We start from the raw sequence: 21,656 nt of genomic DNA, 5'->3' as shown, positions 1-21,656 counted from the left end.
TAATATGCTTTGTTACGCCAGTTGACCTAGATGTCCCCTGAAACCGTCAGAACATTTTCTTAATAAACATTATTATACCAATCGACTAGACGTTCCCCAAAATCATGGTCCTCAGACCCCAGCCCTAGCTACTCTGTCCCTGAAAATGTTTGTTTGTGTTCAGGGAACTTTTTAGCTTTTGGTTTAGTCCAGTTGTGCTGACTTCCCCTGTATTGTATGTTGTCCTTCCCTTTACCTAAGATGATTCTTGTCTACTATCTAGTTAGTGAATACCTCTCTCCCTCCCTCCCCACCCTCGTAACCATCAAAGAATGTTTTCTTCTGTGTTTAAACTTTTTCTTTAGCTCTTATATTAGTGGTCTCATACAATATTTGTCCTTTTACGACTGACTAATTTCACTCAGTATAACGCCCTCCAGGTTCATCCATGTTGTGAGATGTTTCACGGATTCGTCATTGTTCTTTATTGTTGCGTAGTATTCCATTGTGTGTATGTACCATAATTTGTTCATCCATTCGTCTGTCAGTGGGGACCTAGGTTGTTTCCATCTTTTTGCTATCATGAACAGTGCTGCAATGGACTGGGTGTGTGTATATCTATTCGTGTGACAGCTTTTATTTCTCTAGGATCAATTCCAAGGAGTGGGATTGCTGGATTGTATGGTACTTCTATTTCTAGCTTTTTAAGGAAACAACCAATTCAGTTTCCAAAGTGGTTGTACCGTTTTACATTCCCACCAGCAGTGCTGAAGCGTTCCAGTCTCTCTACAACCTCTCCAACATTTATTATTTTGTGTTTTCCGGATTAGTGCCAGCCTTATTGGGGTGAGTTGGTATCTCATTGTGGTTTTGATTTGCATTTCTCTAGCGGCTACCAAGCGTGAGCATTTCCTCATATATCTGTTAGCTGCCTGAATGTCTTTGGTGAAGTGTCTGTTCATATCCATTGCCCTTTTTTTTTTTTTTCAGGATCTAACATTTATTTATTCTATTATCTAACAGATCATAGTCTACATGTTCAAATTGTCCTGGGATTTTTTTTTTTTAACTTTTTTTTTTATTATTACTTTTACTGTTTTCTTTTTTAATTGAATTTTAAATGAAGGTCTACAGAACAAACTAGTTTCTCATCAAACAGTTAGTACACACATTGTTGTATGACATTGGTTAACAACCCTACGACATGTCAGCACTCTCCATTCTCAACCCTGGGTTCCCTATTACCAGCTTTCCTGTTCCCTCCTGCCTTCCAGTCCCTGCCCCAGGGCTGGTGCACCACTTTAGTCTTGTTTTGTTCCATGGGACTGTTCAATCTTTGGCTGAAAGGTGAACATCAGGAATGGCCTCATTACTGACCTGAAAGGGTGTCAGGGGCCATACTCTCAGGGTTTCTCCAGTCTCTGTCAGGTCAGCAAGTCCGGTCTTTTTTGAGTTGAAATTTTGTTCTACATTTTTCTCCAGCTCTGTCTGGGACCCTGTATCGTGATCCCTGTCAGCAGCCAGTGGTGGTAGGTGGGCACCATCTAATTGTACTGGACTCAGTCTAGTGGAGGCGTTGGTAGATGTGGTCCATTAGCCCTTTGGACCAATCCTTCCCTTGTATCTTTAATTTTCTTCATTCTTCCTTGTTCCCGAAGGGGCGAGACCAGTGGAGTATCTTAGATGGCCGCTCACAGGCTTTTAAGACCCCAGATACTACTCACCAAAGTAGAATGTAGAACATTTTCTTTTTTTTTTTTTTTGTTATCTTCAGAGCCCAGTGCAGAACTGCACCGGCTCACTCAGACTTTTTTTTTCTTTTTTTAATCGAACTTTAGATGAAGGTCTACAGAACAAACTAGTTTCTCATCAAACAGTACACACATTGTTATATGACATTGGTTAACAACCCCACAATACGTCAACAGTCTCCCTTCTTGATTTTGGGTTCCCTTTTTTTTTTTTTTTTACCAGCTGTCCTGTTCCCTCCTGCCTTCTGGTCCCTGCCCCAAGACTGGTGCGCCCCTTTAGTCTTGTTTTGTTCCATGGGACTGTTCAGTCTTTGGCTGAAGGATGAACCTCAGGAGTGGCCTCATTACTGAGCTGAAAGGGTGTCGGGCGGAGGGGGGCATACTCTCAGGGTTTCTTCAGTCTCTGGCCAGCAAGTCTGGTCTTTCTTTTTGAGTTGGAATTTTGTTCTACATTTTTCTCCAGCTTTGTCTGGGACCCTCTATTGTAATCCTTGTCAGAGCAGTCAGTGGTGGTAGCTTGGCACCATCTAATTGTACTGGATTCAGTCTGGTGGAGGCCATGGTAGATGTAGTCCATTAGTCCTTTGGACTAATATTTCCCATATATCTTTAATTTCCTTCATTCTTCCTTGCTCCTGAAGGGGTGAGATCAGTGGAGTATCCTAGATGGTCACTCACAGGCTTTTAAGACCCCAGACTTTACTCAACAAAGTAGAATGTAGAACATATTCTTTACAAACTCTTGTTATGCCAGTTGAGCTGGATGTACCCTAAGACCATGGTCCCCAGACCTCTCAGCCCAGCAATTCGGTCCCTCAGGGAGTTTGGATGTGGCTATGGAGCTACCATGGCCTTGCCTTGTACAGGTTGTGCTAGCTTCCCCAATATTGTGTACTGTCTTACTCTTCACCAAAGTTACCACTTACCTATTGTCTGTTAAGTGTTTTTCCATCCCCATCCCTCTCCTCCATCGTAACCATCAAATATTGTTTCTTTTTGATATAAACCTTTTCATCAATTTTTACAGTAGTAGTCTCATACAATATTTGTCTTTTTGTGACTGCCTTATTTCACTCAGCATAATGTCCTCCACATGCATCCATGTTATGAGATGCTTCACAGATTCATTGTTGTTCCTTAGCATTGCGTAATACTTCATTGTGCGTATGTATCACAGTTTATTCATCTGTTGATGGGAATCTAGCTTGTTTCCATCTTTTTGTTAATGTGAACAATGCTGCAGTGAACATAGGTGTGAAGTATCAATTTCTGTGATGACTCTTATTTCTCTAGGATATATTCCTAGCAGTGGGATTGCTGGATCGTATGGAATTTCTATTTCTAGCTTTCTAAGGAAGCACCATATCGTTTACCAAAATGGTTGTATCATTTTTCCTTTGCCCATTTTTTAATTGGGTTATTTGTCTTTTTGTTGTTGAGGTTATGCAGTATCTTGTAGATTTTAGAGATTAGACCCTTATGGGATATGTTGTAGCCAAAAATTTTTTCCCAGCCTATAGTTTCTCTTTTTACTCTTTTGGTGAAGTTTTTGATGAGCATAATTGTTTGATTTTTAGGAGCTCCTGGTTACCTAGTTTCTTTTCTAGTGTTTGTGCATTGTTATGGTTTGTATTCTGTTTAGGGCTCCTAGCATTGTCCCTATTTTTTTTTTTTTTTTTATCATTTTAGATTTTATATTTAGGTCTTTGATGCATTTTGAGTTAGTTTTTGTACATGGTGTGAGGTATAGGTCTTGTTTCATTTTTTTTACAGATGAATATCCATCCAATTGTTAAAGAGGCTGTCTTCTTCCCATTTAATGGACTTTGGGCCTTTGTCAAATACCAGTGGCTCATAGGTGGATGAATTTACGTCTGGATTCTCAATTCTGTTCCATTGGTCTATGTATCTTTTGTTGTACCAGTACCAGGCTGTTTTGACTACCGTGATGGCATAATAGGTTCTAAAATCAGGTCGTGTGAGGCCTCCCGCTTTGTTCTTCTTCTTCAGTAATGCTTTACTTATCTGCGGCCTCTTCCCTTTCCATATGAAGTTGGTGATTTGTTTCTCCATATTGTTAAAAATGTCATGAAATTTGAATCGGGATTGCGTTGTATCTGTAGATCATGTTGGGTAAAATTAACATTTTCACAAAGTTGAGTCTTCCTATTCATGAACATGGTATGTTTTTCCATTTATGTAGGTCTCTTGGTTTCTTACAGAAGTGTCTTATGGTTTTCTTTGTATAGGTCTTTTACGTCTCTGGCTAGGTTTATTCCTAAGTATTTTATCTTTCTGGGGGCTATTGTAAATGGTATTGATTTGGTGATTTCCTTTTCAAAGTTCTCTTTGTTAGTGTAAAGGAATCCAACCGATTTTTATATGTTTATCTTGTATCCTGATACTTTGCTGAAACCTTCTATTAGTTCCAGTAGTTTTCTTGTAGATTCTTTGGAGTTTTCGGTGTATAAGATCATATCATCTGCAAATAGGGATACTTCTTCCTTACCAATTTAGATGCCCTTTATTTCTTTTTCTTGCCTTATTACTCTGGCTAGGACCTCCAGCACAATGTTGAATAAGAATGGTGATAAAGGGCATCCTTGTCTGGTTCCCTTTCTCAAGGGGAATGTTTTCAGACTCCGTTTAGGATAATGTTGGCTGTGGTTTTGTATAAATGCCCTTTATTATGTGAAGGAATTTCCCTCCTGTTCCTATTTTGCTGAAAGTTTTTATCATGAACGGGTGTTGGACTTTGTTAAATGCCTTTTCTGCGTCAATCGATAAGATCATATGGTTCTTACCTTTTATTTTCAAGACACTTTTCATATGTTTAAAAACTTTTCTGTAAACTGTTTATGTTCTTTTTCCATTGGATTATTGGTCATTTTCCTATTGTTGTCGTTGATTTTAGGTTCCATCGAGTCAGTTCTGACTCACAGCAACCCTATGTATGACAGATCAAAACACTGCCCGGTCCTGCACCACCCTCACAAGTGTTGTTGTGCTTGAGTTGATTGTTGCAGCCACTGTGTCAGCCTGTCTTGTTGAGCGTCTTTCTGTGTTTTGCTAATGTTCTTCTCCAGGGACTGGTCCCTCCTGATAACATGTCCAAAGTATGTGAGACAAAGGCTTGCCATCCTTGCTTCTAGGAACATTCTGGTTGTAACTCTTCCAAGAGAGATTTGTTTGTACTTCTTGCGGTCTGTGTTATATTTGGTATTCTTTGCGAACACCATAATTCAGAGGCATCTGTTCTTCAGTCTTCCTTATTCATTGTCCAGCTTTCACATGCGTATGAGGCAATTGAAAACACCATGGCTTGGGTCAGGCATACCTTAGTCCTTAAAGTGACATCTTTGCTTTTTAACACTTTAAAGGGATCTTTTGTGGCAGATTTGCTCAGTGTAGTGTGTCATCAGATTTCTCGATTGCTGCTCCCACGGGTGTTAATTGTGGATCCAAGTAAAATGATATCCTTGACAACTTTAATGTTTTCTCCATTTGTCATGATGTTACTTATTGGTCCAATTGTGAGGATTTTTGTTTTCTTTATGTTGAGGTGTAATCCATACTGAAGGCTGTGGTCTTTGATCTTCATCAGTCATTAAGTGCCTCAAGTCCTCTTTACTTTTAGTAAGCAAGGTTTTGTCATCTGCATATTGCGGGTGGTTAATGAGTCTTCCTCTTATTTTAATGCTATGTTCTTCTTCATATAGTCCAGCTTCTCAGATTACTTGCTCAGCATACAGATTGAATAAGTATGGTGAAAGGATACAACCCTAACGCATACCTTTCTTGACTTTAGACCACAAGTACCCCTTGTTCTGTTCGAATGACTGCCTCTTGGTCTACATACAGGTTCCTCAGGGGCACAATTAAGTTTTCTGGAGTTCCGGTCTTTGTACATGTCGTTATAATACTTTACTTTGTCTTTTGGAGCTGTCCTTTAAAATCGTCTGTTCAGCTCTTCTACTTCGTCATTTCTTCTGTTTGCATTAGCTACTTGATGTTCAAGAGCAAGTTTCAGAGTCTCTTCTGACATCCATTTTGTTCTTTTCTTTTCTTTCCTGTCTTTTTAATGACCTCTTGGCTTTCTTCATGTATGATGTCCTTGATGTGATGTCACAACTCGTCTGGTTTTTGGTATTTGCAACGAAGAAGTCATTAGTCTTGCAAAATTCTGTCGTTTGATCTCCCATGTTGTTTTCATCATCAAGGCTATATTTTCCAACTGTCTATCCTTCTGTTTCCAACTTTCTCATTCCAATTACCAGTAATTATCAATGCATCTTGATTACATGTTTGATCAATTTCAGACTACAGAAGTTGGTTAAAAATCTTCAGTTTCTTCATCTTTGGCCTTAGTGGTTGGTACGTAAATTTGAGTAATAGTCGTCTTAACTGATCTTCCTTACACGCATGTGGATATTATTGAACACTGACAGCATTGTACTTCCAGATAGATCTTGTAATGTTCTTTTTGGCGATGAATGCAATGCCACTTGTCTTCAATTTTTCATTTCTGACTAGTTTGTAAGAATTTAATATCCATTAAGAATGTAGCCCTTTATGTGGGTTGTAATTTTTTTTTCAGAGTTGTAGTTTGTCTTTTGACTTTTTGTGTTTTTCACCATGCAGAATTATTAAAAATGTAAAGGGTTAAATACAACCCTATTTTCTTCTATGACTTTCTGAGGTTTTTTTATCCTCAGAAGGCCCTCCCCTGTCTAAAACTTGTATTTTTCAAATTCTCAACATTTGTTTTTTCATATTTTTTTTGGTGTTTAAATCTGAGTCCACCTAGAACTTATTTTGGAGTGAGAAATGGGGTAGAAATGCAACTTTTTTTATTTTTTAAAACTTAGTTGTCCTGGTAACATTTATTGAGTGTGATCCATCTTTTCTACATTGACTTGAAATGCTGCCTTTATCACAAACTAAATTCCTGTTTATATTTGGGATTTATTTCTAGAGTTTTTTTTTTTTTTTTTTTTTTCATGTTTTTATGTCTGGTATATCTCTATGTGCTACTGTCAGATGTTTTAATGTGGCTTTATATTATGTTTAATGGGGCCCTGGTTGTGCAGTGGTTAAGCTGTTGGCTGCTAATCAAAAGGTTGGCAGTTCAAATCCACCAGCCATTCCTTGGAAACCCTATGGGGCAGCCCTCCTCTGTCCTATAGGGTCACTGTGAGTTGGAATCGACTCGATATTAATGGCAACAGGTAAGACATTATTAAGGAGCCTTGGTGCTACAGAAGGAGCCCTGGTGGTGCAGTGGTTTAAGTATTTGGCTGCTAACCAAAAGAAAAGTCAGCAGTTCTGTTGAAATATGTGGCAGTCTGCTTTGGTAAAGATTTACAGCCTTCGAAACCCTATTGGGCAGTTCTACTCTGTCCTATAAGGTCACTGTGGGTCGGAATCCATTTGATGGCAACAAGTTTTTTTTAAGACATTATCCTGTTTTTAGATTTTTCTCATGTTTTCCTCCACATTTTTCCATATGGACTTCAGAATCAGCTTGGCTAGGAAAAAAAATCCTATCGGCTTTTTTTGTTGCGATTGCACTAATATTTAATTAACTCATGGGGAATGATATACATGTAACATTGAGACTGCGTATCCCAGAACTGTTTGTTGTTCCACTTATTCAAGACCTTGATGTCCCTCAGTAGACTTTAAAAATTTTCTCCACATAGATCTTACCCATTTCTTGTTAATTATATTTCTAGGTATTTAGTCTTTTTTTTTTTTAATTGTCATTGTTGTGTTGTGAACAGGGCACATCTTTGGTTCTATTGTCTTACCATTTTTCAGTTACATATAGGAAAGAGTGATTTTTTAAGGCATTGATTTTTGCTTATCAATTTTGTATTCACCCACTTTATTAAATTCTCTTCTGTTTGTAATAGTTACAATTGATTTTCTTAAGTTTTCTGGGGCAATCTTGTCACCTACAAATAATGACAGTTTTGTTTTCTCCTTTTCAATTTTTATCCCTCTTATCTAATTGGCTAATTCCTCCAAAACATGTTAAAAAATATAATATGACGATAGTGGACATTTTTGTCATATTCCTCACTTTGAAGAGAATAGTTTTAGTATTTTACCACTGGACATGGTATTGATTTTTGGGTTGCAGTGCGTGTCTATAAGGTTAAGAAAATATCATTTGTCTTTATGTTCTTGGTCATTCTAGCTAAAGATTTATTGATAATGTTGAACTTTCAAAGAACCAACTTGTTTTCCTCTATTTTATTGATTTCTGCGCTAATCTTTATTATTTCCTTTGACTTTCATTTTCCAGTTTCTTTAAGTAGAAATATAGGTTATTTGAGATGTTTCTTCTTTTCCAATATAGGCATTCACAGCTGTAAATTTTTCTGTAAACACTGCTTTAGCTGATTCAACTAAGTGTTGGTATATTGTGTTTTTTAATGCATCTCTTCTGGAGATTTTTAACTTTATAAAAAATAATCAGAATATTGAACACTAACAAAAAATTTGTCTTGAATGTTTTTGAGTATTTTACCAGTATCTGCCTTTTTACAAATGTATTCAATATTATAGATGTTTATTTTCACTTATTAGAGCTGTAATTAATCTTTTTTATTATATAGAAATTTACAGCAACGATGTCAACACCAGATAAGAAAGCCTCACAGAAGATTGGTTTTCGATTACGTAACCTGCTCAAGCTTCCCAAAGCACATAAATGGTGCATATATGAATGGTTCTACTCAAACATAGATAAGTATGTATCATGGTTTATATCATAAAAATTCCTTGAACCAGAAATTTAAGTTGTTCAAATGTTATGAACTACAACCTTTTCTAAAAAACCTTTTATTCTATTTTTTCCTGCATTCATTTTTCTGTTTCTCATTCCAGTTTAGTTCTTCATATCATTTAGTTTTGTTTTTTCTCTTCTTGGGAAATTGTACATTGTTGTCAAAAATTAAATGAAAGTATCTTTGAATTATGATTGACAAACACCATGGAATGGAGATATCCTAAAACAAAGCACCGTTAGTTGCAATGAGTGAGACTTGTTTTATAGATCTTGAAATTATAGTGCTAGTATAAGAGTAGAAAAATGGTTATTAATGGTAAAAATGATTCAATAAGTTTTTTAGGTGGATAGTTTTTCTCTTTTAATGATAATACTTAAGCACCTTAGTTATACATAAATGTTTAAGTAGAACATAGTAAGACAATTGTCTGCAACCCAATAATTCAACAATAGAATTTACTTAGGAAAAATTCTGTAAGATTTCTAATCCGTGTTTATATACCAGTCATTGGTGCTTACTTTGCTGATTGTTTCACTTTACTTCCTTTCTCTGTTTTCCAAAGCAGTTGACTACCCTGGAACTTGTGAATCTCATGGAGTTCATATTTGAGCTCAATGCATTCATGCATCACTGCTAAGACTGTTTCCTGGTTTATCAAACTTGCGAATAGAATGGTTCTCTTTTTGCCCGCAGGGTTTTCCTTAGGCTTAGAGCTTTTAGTGTGATCCGAGTTCTTCTGGGATTTCCAAGAACTAACCCTCTAGAGTCCTCTAGATTTCTAAAACTGATTTAACGCCAAAGAGGTCTCCTTGGTAATGGTATTACCTCTGGGATAAAGTTTCTACAGCTAGCATTTGTTCATCATCACCAGACATAATGCCTGTGCCAAGAGTAGTCTCCCAAAGGATGTCCTTAGAAGAAGTTTAACAACAATCAGTGTCCCTGGAATCTCAGTCACGGACAATATTCCCTGAGTAACTTTTACAAATTATTTGTTTCACAAATGCCAAGAATTATTTCAGTTGTGGCACTTTGAATTTTCCCTGCTTTGTATATGAACGGTGCAGAAATGAAAGTTTGCCATCTTGTAATTAACGTGATGTTGAAAGTCGGAATTTGTATTTCAGATTTTATGTCTTTTAGGAAAATAACACATTGCATATTAACCATTAAAATACCACTTCTGCTTTACAGACCACTTTTTGAAGGTGATAATGACTTTTGTGTATGTCTAAAAGAATCTTTTCCTAATTTGAAGACAAGAAAGTTAACAAGAGTAGAATGGGGAAAAATCAGGCGGCTTATGGGAAAACCACGGAGGTAAAAATAATGTTTTATTTAACATAAAATCGATGGATTGGTTGGTAGAGTCATTACTATGTAAATTCATTTTAATCTTTAAAATGACTAATACCAAAATATAACATCTGAGATAATTTATTATATATTAAATATATCTTGCTAACCAGCTTTAATGTTGATGCTTTGTGTACTTATGCATCTTATAATTAAGTGTACAATTTCATTTTTGTTCACTTCGCAGGCTTTGAATATAATCTTATTTTTTTTAATTATAAGTACCACTGTGTTGCAAAAAAGATTTAAGAATGCCCTGAAAGATATTTAAGTAAGCTATCAGATTATATGTATATTGTTATTATCTTTTGTGAAAGTTTTTATTTCCTCAAGAGCCTTCCCACAAGTGCCTGTTTTACTGATGTAAAAACAGAAATCAAGTTAATCTATCCAACATGCTACTTTCTGAAAATTAGTCTTCAAGTTAAATAACGTTTCCTATTCTAGTGTTGGAAACCCTGGTGGCATAGTGGTTAAGAGCTACAGCTGCTAACCAAGAGGTCAGGAGTTTGAATCCACCAGGTGCTCCTTGGAAACTCTGCGGGGCAGTTCTACTCTGTCCTTTAGGGTTGCCATGAGTCAGAATCGACTCGACGGCAGTGGGTTTTTTTTTTGGTGTATTCTAGTGTTAGCCTGCTTTTTAACCCATCAGAAAATCTCGTATTGCTTTTGACCTTCCTTGGCTTCTGGGCATATCACTTAAATCTCTGCCGGCCCCTCCCCCCCATCATCACATGATGTTCTCCCTGTGTATTTCTATATCGAGAAGTTCCTGTTCTTATAAGAACACCAATAGTGTTGGATTAGGGCCCATCCCGATAGCCTCATCTTAATGTGACTGCATCTGCAAAGACCCTAATTCTAAAGAAGGTCACATCCTCAGGTACCAGGAGTTAGGTAGAACCCCAACATGTCTTTTTGGGGTACAGAATTCAACCTATAACAACTTTTAAGAACTCATACCACAGAAGTGCTTATAAACAAGTGAAACAACAGGCACAAAGTTATTTGTTGCAGCTATTTGTAGGAACAAAAGCTTGGCAACAACCTAAATGTCCATAAATAGGGAGTTGATTAAATAAAGTATGGTAAAGGAACCCTGGTGGCACAGTGGTTAAGTGCTCTGCTACTAACCCTAAGGTCGGTGGCTTGAACCCACCAACCGCTTCACAGGGGAAATTTGTGACAATCTGCTTCTGTAAGGGTTACAGCCTTGGAACCGTTTAGTGCAGTTCTACTCTGTCCTGTAGGATTGCTATGAGTCGGAATCGACTCAGAGGCAATGGCTTTGTTTTTTGTTTTGTTTTGTTTTATCTACCTACTGCCTACCAGTTGCCATCAAGTTGATTTCAACTCATAGCAATCCCGTGTATGTCAGAGCAGAGCTGTGCTCCATAAGATTTTCAATGGCTGATTGTTTGGAAGTAGATTGCTAGGCCTTTTTTCCAAGGCACTCTGGGCAAACTTAAACCTCTAACCTTTGGGTTAGCAGCCAAGCATGTTAACTGTTTTCATCACCCCTGGACTCCACCATGGATACCACCATGGACATAGAAAACTATACATCCACTTAACAGGGAACAAAACAAAAACAGCTTTTTATGTACTGATTTAGAAGTGGTTACTAAGATAATAGTAAGGAAAAAGAGCAAAATACAGAATAGTGTGTATTATAGCTATTTGCAGAAAATAGCAGAGAAACACTGTTTTTTTCCTGCAAATGGCACACCCACATATATAATGCATCCACGCATATACCATGTATAACGTGCTTAGGAAAAAATGTACAAGTAAGTTGCGTGGTTGGCAAAAAATGTAAAACACATGCGTTATTTGTGTAAAAATATGGTACACATTTTTTACTTGTGTGTCTAAAGTGTCTCTGAAGGATATGTAAGAAACTTATAGCAACGTTTCCCTCTGGGAGGCAAGCTGTGTGACTGAGAGACAAAGCTATTAGAAAGAGTTTTCATTGCTTTATGAGCCTTTTAAATTCGAAGCCATGTGCATGTATTAACTGTTAAAAAATGAATTTATTTAAATGAAATTTGATTGGTGAAAGTAGGTATGTTAGATCCAGAATGTTACCTCTCAAAACTCAATACTATGAATCAAGCAATCCAATTAACAAATTGGCAAAAGATTTGAATAAATGTTTCACCAGGAGATAAGGATGTCAAATGAGCACACAGAAAGATATTTAACATCATTAGTCATCAGGGAAATGAAGATTAAAACCACAGTATCTGGGGTTTACAAAACTGAGCATACCACGTGTTGGTGAGGATATGGAGCAGTGTGAACTCTCACACACTGCTGTTGGGAACAAGAAACAGTTTGGTGGTTTCCTTAAAAGTTAAATATACACCTGCCATAGAGCCCAGCCATTCCAACCCCAGGTATTTACCCAAGAGAAATGAAGGCATATGTTCATACAAAAAACCTGTACACAAATATCCATAGCAACTTCATTTGTAACAGCCCAAAACCCAAAACAACCCAAAAGCCCACCAAGAGATGAATGGATAAACAAGTTATGGCACATAATAAATGGAATTAAAAAAACAACCTGTTGCCATCAAGTTGTTTCTGACTCATAGCGACCCTAAGGGACAGAGTAGAACTGCCCCATAGGGTTTCCAAGGAGCAGCTGGTAGATTCGAACTGCTGACCTTTTGGTTAGCAGCCGTAGCACTTAACTACTGCACCACCAGAGCTCCAAATGAAATACTACTAAGCAATAAAATGGGATGAACCATTGATACATGCAACAACATGGATAAATCTCAGAGTAATTATGCTGAGTGAAAGAAGCCAGACAGAAGAGTACTATATGTTACATGATTCCGTTTATATAACGTTTAAGAAGATACAAATTATCTGTTATGACAGAAAGCAATTTAGTGATTGTCTGAGAAGGGAGATGAGGTGAGAACAATGCAAAGGAGGAATAACAAAGGGACTGGAGGAAACATGGGGTGATGGAAATCTTCGCATGTTCATTATTTTGGCTGTGATTATGGTTTCATGGATGTAGCTATATATAAAACGTTAAGTTGTGCACTTTTAAGCATTTGCAGTCTATTGATGCCAATTATGCCTTATAAATCTGTTAAAAAATAAAAATTTAATTGGGGAAAGTGAGTACAGGAGAGGAAGTGTGAGTATCACAGTATGGAGAGAAGCAAAATTATAATTGTCAACTGTAGGGGAATAGTCTGGGTCCTGGGTTTTTAATGCCAAGAAGACTGCAAAATGATGCCATATAGCACAGAAGTCAGTTTTTTATACTTTCTTAAGTTTGACCCTAAGGAGGTCTGTGATTGTCTTGGATTGTATCTTAGGGGCAACATGAGGAAGTGAGAATCAGGCAGGAAAGCCAGAAAACAAATAGAATTTAATACAGGTCCCAGAGAAGAAACTATAGCACACCTCAGTGCAAGGCCACACAGGGGTATATGCCCAGGGACAAGGCAAAAACAAACTAGAATGCAGGAGAGGGCTTATATATGGCAAGCAGGGTGGGGTTACCCTGGTTTCACAGGCTGAAGTCTTACTGGTCAGCTTAAAGGCTTCTAGGGTATTACAGTTACCACCAGTGACCGCCCTGACAGAGAACACAACGGACGGAGCAGTTGTAGAACTCCAATTCACATAAAAAGACTAGATTTAACTTAGGAATAAATCTTACCAAAGATGTAAAAGACCTATACATAGAAAACTACAAAGTACTACTACAAGAAACTAAAAAGGACCTACTTAAGAGGAAAAACATACCTTGCTCATGGATAGGAAGACTTAACATAGTAAAAATGTCTATTCTACCAAAAGCTATCTATATATACAATGCACTTCCGATCCAAATTCCAATGTCATTTTTTAATATGATGGAGAAACAAATCACCAACTTCATATGGAAGGGAAAGAAGCCTCGGATAAGTAAAGCGTTACTGAAAAAGAAGAAGAAAGTGGGAGGCCTCACTCTACCTGATTTCAGAACGTATTATGCAGCCACAGTAGTCAAAACAGCCTGATACTGGTACAACAACAGGCACATAGACCAATGGAACAGAATTGAGAACCCAGATATAAATCCATCCACATATGAGCAGCTGTTATTTGACAAAGGCCCAGTGTCAGTTAATTGGGGAAAAGATAGTCTTTTTAACAAATGGTGCTGGCATAACTGGATATCCGTTTGCAAAAAAATGAAACAGGACCCATACCTCACACCATGCACAAAAACTAACTCCAAGTGGATCAAAGACCTAAACATAAAGACTAAAACGATAAAGATCATGGAAGAAAAAAATAGGGACAAGGTCAGGAGCCCTAATACAAGGCATAAACAGAATACAAAACATTACCAAAAATGATGAAGAGAAACCAGATAACTGGGGGCTCCTAAAAATCAAACACCTATGCTCATCTAAAGACTTCACCAAAAGAGTAAAAAGACTGCCTACAGACTGGGAAAGAATTTTCAGCTATGACATCTCCGACCAGCACCTGATCTCTAAAATCTATATGATTCTGTCAAAACTCAACCACAAAAAGACAAACAACCCAGTCAAGAAGTGGGCAGAGGATATGAACACGCACTTCACTAAAGAAGATATTCAGGCAGCTAACAGATACATGAGAAAATGCTCTCGATCATTAGCCATTAGAGAAATGCAGAATAAAACTACGATGAGATTCCATCTCACTCCAACAAGGCAGACATTGATCCAAGAAACACAAAATAATAAATGTTGGAGAGGCTGCAGAGAGATTGGAACTCTCATACACTGCTGGTGGGAATGTAAAATGGTACAACCACTTTGGAAATCTATCTGGCGTTATCTTAAACAGTTAGAAATAGAACTACCATACAACCCAGAAATCCCACTCCTCGGAATATATCCTAGAGAAATAAGAGCCTTCACATGAAGAGATATATGCACACCCATGTTTATTGCAGCTCTGTTTACAATAGCAAAAAGCTGGAAGCAACCAGGGTGTCCATCAACAGATGAATGGTTAAGTAAATTATGGTATCTTCACACAATGGAATACTATGCATCAATAAAGAACAGTGACGAATCTATGAAACATTTCGTAACATGGAGGAACCTGGAAGGCATTATGCTGAGCAAAATTAGAGGCAAAAGGACAAATACTGTGTAAGACCACTATTATAAGATCTTGAGAAATAGTATAAACTGAGAAGAACACATACTTTTGTGGTTATGGGGGGGGGAGGGAGGGAGGATGGGAGAGGGTTTTTTACTGATTAGTTAGTAGATAACTACTTTAGGTGAAGGGAAGGACAATACTCAATGCATGGAAGGTCAGCTCAACTGGACTGGACCAAAAGCAAAGAAGTTTCCGGGATAAACTGAATGCCTCGAAGGTCAACGGAGCAAGGGCGGGGGTTTGGGGATCATGGTTTAAGGGGACTTCTAAGTCAATTGGCAAAATAATTCTATTATGAAAACATTCTGCATCCCACTTTGAAATGTGGCGTCTGGGGTCTTAAATGCTAACAAGCGGCCATCTAAGATGCATCAATTGGTCTCAACCCACCTGGATCAAAGGAGAATGAAGAGCACCAAGGTCACATGATAACTATGAGCCCAAGAGACAGAAAGGGCCACATGAACCAGAGACTTACATCATCCTGAGACCAGAAGAACTAGCTGGTGCCCGGCCACAACTGATGACTGCCCTGACAGGGAGCACAACAGAGAACCCCTGAGGGAGCAGGAGATCCGTGGGATGCAGACCCCAAATTCTCACAAAAAGACCAGACTTAATGGTCTGACTGAGACTAGAAGAATCCCGGCGGTCATGGTCCCCAAACCTGTTGGCCCAGGACAAGAACCATACCCCAAGACAACTCATCAGACATGGAAGGGACTGGACAGTGGGTAGGAGAGAGATGCTGATGAAGAGTGAGCTATTTGTATCAGGTGGACACTTGAGACTGTGTTGGCATCTCCTGTCTGGAGGTGGGATGGGAGGGTAGAGAGGGTTGGAAGCTGGCAAAATTGTCACGAAAGGAGAGACTGGAAGGGCTGACTCATTTGGGGGAGAGAAAGTGGGAGTATGGAGTAAGGTGTATATAAACTTATATGTGACAGACTGACTTGATTTGTAAACGTTCACTTGAAGCTCAATAAAAATTAAAAAAAAAAAGACTAGATTTAATGGTCTGACTGAGACTGGAGGAGCCCCAGAAGACATGACCCCCAGACTCTCTCTTAACCCAGAGCTAAAACCATTCCTGAAGCAAACTCTTCAGGCAAAGATGACACTGGACCATAAGACAAAATGATACTCGTGAGGAGTGTGCTTCTTCGTTCAAGTAGATACACGAGGCCAAATGGGCAGCTCCTGTCCAGAGGCGAGATGAGAAGTCAGAAAGGGATAAGAACTGGTTGAAGGGACACGAGAAATCCAGGGTGGAAATGGGGAGTGTGCTGTCACATTATAAGGATAGCAACTAGGGTCACATAACAATGTCTATATAAATTTTTGTATGAGAAACTAACTTGAGCTGTAAACTTTCACCTAAAGCACAATAAAATAAATAAATAAGGCTTCTAGGGCATTAGTGTGGGAAAAGGGAGAAATTTTTGTCACAGGGAATCATATGGGATATGGCCAGGATGGGCAAGGAATAACTACAGATGTTAAGAGACTGGGTTACATGATAGCAGCAGGGTCACTATCACAGGAAACCATACGGGTCATGTCCAGGAGGGCCAGTTGGAGCCCATAACTGTTGTGAGGCTGGGTAAAAAGATAGGAATGGCCCTGTCAGAAACTAGGTGAAGGGCCACTAGGAGAAATTAATGAATGCTGAGGCAGCAAATTACGTAAGCCACAAACTGACCTATGACATATGGGGATTACTCAGCTCTTTAGTACCGAATGATGCTTTCTTTGATCTTCTCATATTCTTCCCATATATACTGTTTGAATGCATATTCAGCCAGTTCAGAAGTTAATAGTGTCCGAAACCAAACCAAGCTAGTTGCCGTCTAGTCGATGCCACATGGCGACCCATGCGTTATGGAGTAGAACTGCTCTATAGAGTTTTCTTGGCCATAATCTTTATGGAAGCAGCTTGCCAGGCCTTTGTTGTGTGGAACCACTGGGTGGGTTCGAACGGCCAACTTTTCAGTTAGCAGTTGAGTGCAAACCATTTGCATCACCCAGGAACCTTATATATAATGTAAAAAAAAAAAAATCATATTATCAGCTACGGTTTTTCTGTATATTTCCAGTTCTTATTCATTGTTGTTCACAATGATCTACATTATAAATTATGCTGGTCCTAGTATCTGGTTTTGCTCTTTGTTTTTTATTTGGATTCTGAGACTATTTAAATGGCAGTAGAGCTCATTACGTACCTTTGAAGGTACTTATACCATGGCATGAAAGCCATGTTTAAATACTTTTGATTCATCCTACAATGAGAAGATGGAGGTAAGACAGGCCTTAAAGATAAAGTGAATTCAATATTCAGACTTCTAGGCAGGAAATATGATTAAAAGTTTACATGGTGGCAGGTCTCTTCTTTAATTCCTGTATTAGTGTGCCCACAGGTCAGAGGGAAAATGTCATGTTCTTCGGAATAGAATGTTGAAGTTGAAGTTTGGACTTAAAGAGGCCTGGAATTCAGGCATAGTTTTGCCAAGGGTTAGTGAACAAATTTCCCTACTTCATAAGAAGGAATAAACTAGACCTTTGAATTTTTGAGTCTACAAGGTCCTGTTTTTTTTTTTTTTAAAGATTAAAGATAATTTGAGGAGGAATAATTATTTCTAAGAACTTTTTTAAAATACAGTACTCAAAAGAATGAGAGAAAAGAGGGTGCAAGGAGATGCTAAGTTTTTGTATAGGACAGTTTTCAGTTTATATGATTTTTATAATTTATCCTAGATGTTCTTCTGCATTTTTTGAGGAAGAGAGGTCAGCATTAAAACAGAAACGGCAGAAAATAAGACTGTTACAACAAAGGAAAGTTGCAGATGTTTCACAATTCAAAGATCTCCCAGAAGAAATTCCTTTGCCCCTGGTTATTGGAACCAAAGTTACGGGTAAGTGAAGATAAGCTCATTAGTATTTGATTTTTAATTTTTCTCCAGGATAACCTCTACTAGCAGAATGGCTTTTAAATTTAGAAATTTTAAACCCTATAGTTCTGCAGCTATTTACTATATGAAGGTTACTATTTTTCACGTGTGAAGTCTGTTTTTAAAAGGAATTAGAAAAAATGTTCTGATTCAAAGTGACATCTACTACAACGTAAACTAAAACAATCTTTAGTTGCCATTGAGTCGACTCTGACTCATGGTGACTTTATGTGTAACAGAACAAAATGTCACCTGGTCCTGTGCCATCTTCATGATCATTTTATGTCCATTGTTGTGGCTGTTGTGTTAGTCCATCTCATTGAGGGTTTTCCTTGTTTTTGCCGACTCTCTACCAAATACGGTGTCCTTTCTAGCGATTGGTATTTTCTGATGATGTGTCCAAAGTAAACTAGCTAGAATCTCGCCATTCTTGCTTATAAGAAGCATACTGGTTTGTTTCTCCTAAGATTGATTTGATTTGTTTGTTCTTCTGCCAGTCAACAGTATATTCAATATTCTTCACCAACACCCACCATTCAAATGTGTCAATTATTTTGTCTTTTTCTTTGTTTAGCTTTCGTATGCATATGAATGGAGTCAGGCACACCTTACTCATCAAAATGATATCTTTGCTTTTTAAAAACTTTAAAGAGGTCTTTTGCAGTAGATTTGCCCAGTGCAATATAGCATTTGATTTCTTGACCGCTGCTTCCATGGACATTGATTATTAATCCAAGTCAAATGGAATTGTTGACAACTTCAAATTTTCCTCCCTTTATCATGATGTTTATTGGTCCAGTTATATTTTCATTTTCTTCACATTGAGGCATAATCCCCATCGAAGACTATAGAGATATGTATTGTTTCAATTTTTAAATTTTAAATGATTCTGTCTTTTGCTTCCACATCATTTATTCTCCTTTACTCTAGCCAGTCTTAGCTGATTAGTTTAAAAACACCATTGTTTTTGTGGTCCTTGGATCTAGAAATAGTCCATTTCTAATGACTAAATAAAACTCTTCAGTGGGTAGTTTGTTCAATATTTTGTAAGGGCATAAATTCTTTCAATTTTTAGTAGCGATTCTGTGTATTTACTGGGGGAAAATGCGACCAAAACCTTGATTTTAACTTAATCTTTAATAATTTGATAGAGAAATAAAATGACAATTCATATAAGAAATAACAAGGAGTTAAGTGGGTGGGCAGGATAGTAATTGTCCTGAAGAGTTTTAAAAAATGGTTGCGATTGATCAGAAAATATTTTCTGGAGGAAAGGGGACCTCGAGTTATATGTTTATATCTCTTTTTCTGATTATATAAGTAGTTATTTCCATTTTATTGTAAAATGGGTAATTAAGAGGAAAGGAGAATGCTAGAGAAGAGACTGTCCTGCGTGTGAAGTGCAGCTGGGAAAGAGAAAACTAAATTTGGTTGTAAGTCATTGTATGGTGACAGCTTACCATATAAAGAAGTTATGCATGACATGATCTCTTCCTTAACAAAATTAGTCTGGGGGTGGAGGTGGAGATAGGGTGATGTGGGGTTGGGAGATAAGCATACTTGAAAAAATAAATTAGGTCTAAAAACCCCGTATAAAGTCTACAATGTAACTACTAATTTGAGGGAACCTGGCATGAATATAGTGACTTACACTCAGACTGAATTAGGAAAGCCTTAAAAGTTACTTAAGAGTTAATTGTGTTCCAGCATTTTAAAGTCAGACAGTATTATTTGGTAAGACTGAAAATTTTAGAATTGATAAATAGGTAGTCTTGTTACAGTGGAGAAAAGGCTGCACTGAATATATCAAGATACGAGAAAAGTTCATATAAATCAACTGCTAGAGCTATTTTAAAGTAATGTTTTAAAGTTTCTATTTGATGTTAAACAAGAGAGTCAACAAACTGTGGCCCATAGGCCAAATCCAGTTTACTACCTGTTTATGTATGATCTGTGAACTAGAATGGTTTTTACATGTTTTAAGTGATTGAAAAAAATCAGAAGAATAATATTTTATGACACATGAAAATTGTCTGAAATTCAAATTTCAGTGTACATAAATAAAGTTTTATTGAAACACAACCATGCTCATTAATTTATGTATTGTCTGTGACTGGTTTTACTCTACAATGGTAGAGTTGAATAGTTGCAACTGAGACCATATGACTTAAAAGGCCTAAAATATTTACTGTCTGGCCCTTTATAGAAAAAATTTGTCAGCGCCTACTCTCGAGGATAGTACGCTGCTTTAGAGTTACCTAGAGCTCTGGTGCAGAGCTCTGGTGGCACAGTGGTTAAGCACTCAGCTGTTAACCAAAAGGTGGGCGGTTCAAACCCACCAGCCACTCCACGGGAGAAAGATGTGGCAGTCTGCTTCTGTAAAGATTTATGTCCTTGGAAACCCTATTGGGCAGTTCTACTCTGTCCTGTAGGGTTGCTGTGAATCGCAGTTGACTCAACAGCAATGGATTTGGTTTGGCTAGAGCCCTCGTGGTGCAACAGTTAAGCACTCAGCTGCTAACCAAAGGGGTGGCTCTACAGGAGAAGGAACTGGTATTCTGCTCCTGTAAAGATTACAACCTGGAAAACGCTATGGGACTGGTTCTGCTCTGTCACATGGTGTCAGTATGAGTTGAGATCAACTCGACAGCACCTAAGAACAACAGAAATAATGTGTGTGGTAGGCATAGAAAAGAGCATAACTATTTTATCAATCAGAGTTTAAATGTAGAAAATGGAAATCACCCTAGCTATTTTAAGCAAAAGAGGATTGAATACAGGAAATTATTTCTTAAAGTTTTGTTGGAAAGATTGAAGGGGCAGGTTTTAAGCTAGACCTGTAGCAATTACTCTGAGTACAACACTATTAAACTGGTTTTATCTCTGCCAGGGTCTGGAAGTTAGGGAATCAAAAATGACATCTGGAACTTTTAATTTCAGGAAGGTTTATATGTAGCTGTAGTCTAAGGATAAGGAAGTCACTGCTTCTGCAGTTGCCTCTTGATACTCATGAAGCTAGTGACTGAACAGTGGAGCATTAATTCAGGGAAAAAAAAAAAAAAAAACTATCTCCATGACTGGGTTGTGGGCAATAACAGCCAGTGCAGAAAGAATATGCTTCTGCCCTCCATTCTCACCCGAATGCACCAAATTGCTTTAGAACCCTAGCTGCAGGGAGTCTGGAAATAGAATTTTTAGCTTTTCAACCTGTGCAGTAGAGGAGAGCACAGAGGGAATTGGAATAGCTGCTGAATTCCAGCCCGTTGTATACATTATAGTTGTTTTAGTGTACAAAGAGATTAAAAACTGCAAACAAAACCAAACCTGTTGCCATTGAATTGATTCCAACTCATATCGACCCTAAAGACCAGAGCAGAACTGCGCATAGGGTTTCTAAGGAGCAGCTGGTAGATTTGAACTGCCGACCTTTTGCTTAGCAGCCATAGGTCTTAACCACTGTAGCACCAGCTCTCCGAAAGCTACAAGACCATGAAATAATAGGAAACATTCACTTCTAATTATAACTAAGTAACTGGTCCCAGAACAGTAAAACTGGATAAAATGTATGTTGCAACTGTTTTCAGGCATTTACCAATGATCGATGTAGTACTGTAATCCTTGATAAAAAGGGAAGCACATTAGGTGAA

At 37.8% G+C, this 21,656-nt stretch overlaps 1 protein-coding gene across 1 annotated transcript in view; it reads left to right on the top strand.

Moving 5' to 3' along the window:
• LIN9 (lin-9 DREAM MuvB core complex component) overlaps positions 1-21,656 on the top strand; it is an 86,409-nt gene that overhangs the window by 25,712 nt on the left and 39,041 nt on the right. Inside the window, exons 5-7 of the mRNA XM_049868278.1 lie at positions 8,354-8,487; positions 9,722-9,847; positions 17,816-17,973. Of these exons, the coding sequence (XP_049724235.1) occupies positions 8,354-8,487; positions 9,722-9,847; positions 17,816-17,973 (418 nt within the window). The remainder of the gene's footprint in view (positions 1-8,353; positions 8,488-9,721; positions 9,848-17,815; positions 17,974-21,656) is intronic.

This window comes from Elephas maximus, chromosome 24 (genome assembly GCF_024166365.1).
Source record: "Elephas maximus indicus isolate mEleMax1 chromosome 24, mEleMax1 primary haplotype, whole genome shotgun sequence".
Lineage (NCBI taxonomy): Eukaryota > Metazoa > Chordata > Mammalia > Proboscidea > Elephantidae > Elephas > Elephas maximus.
This window is presented reverse-complemented; position numbering and strand designations above follow the sequence as displayed.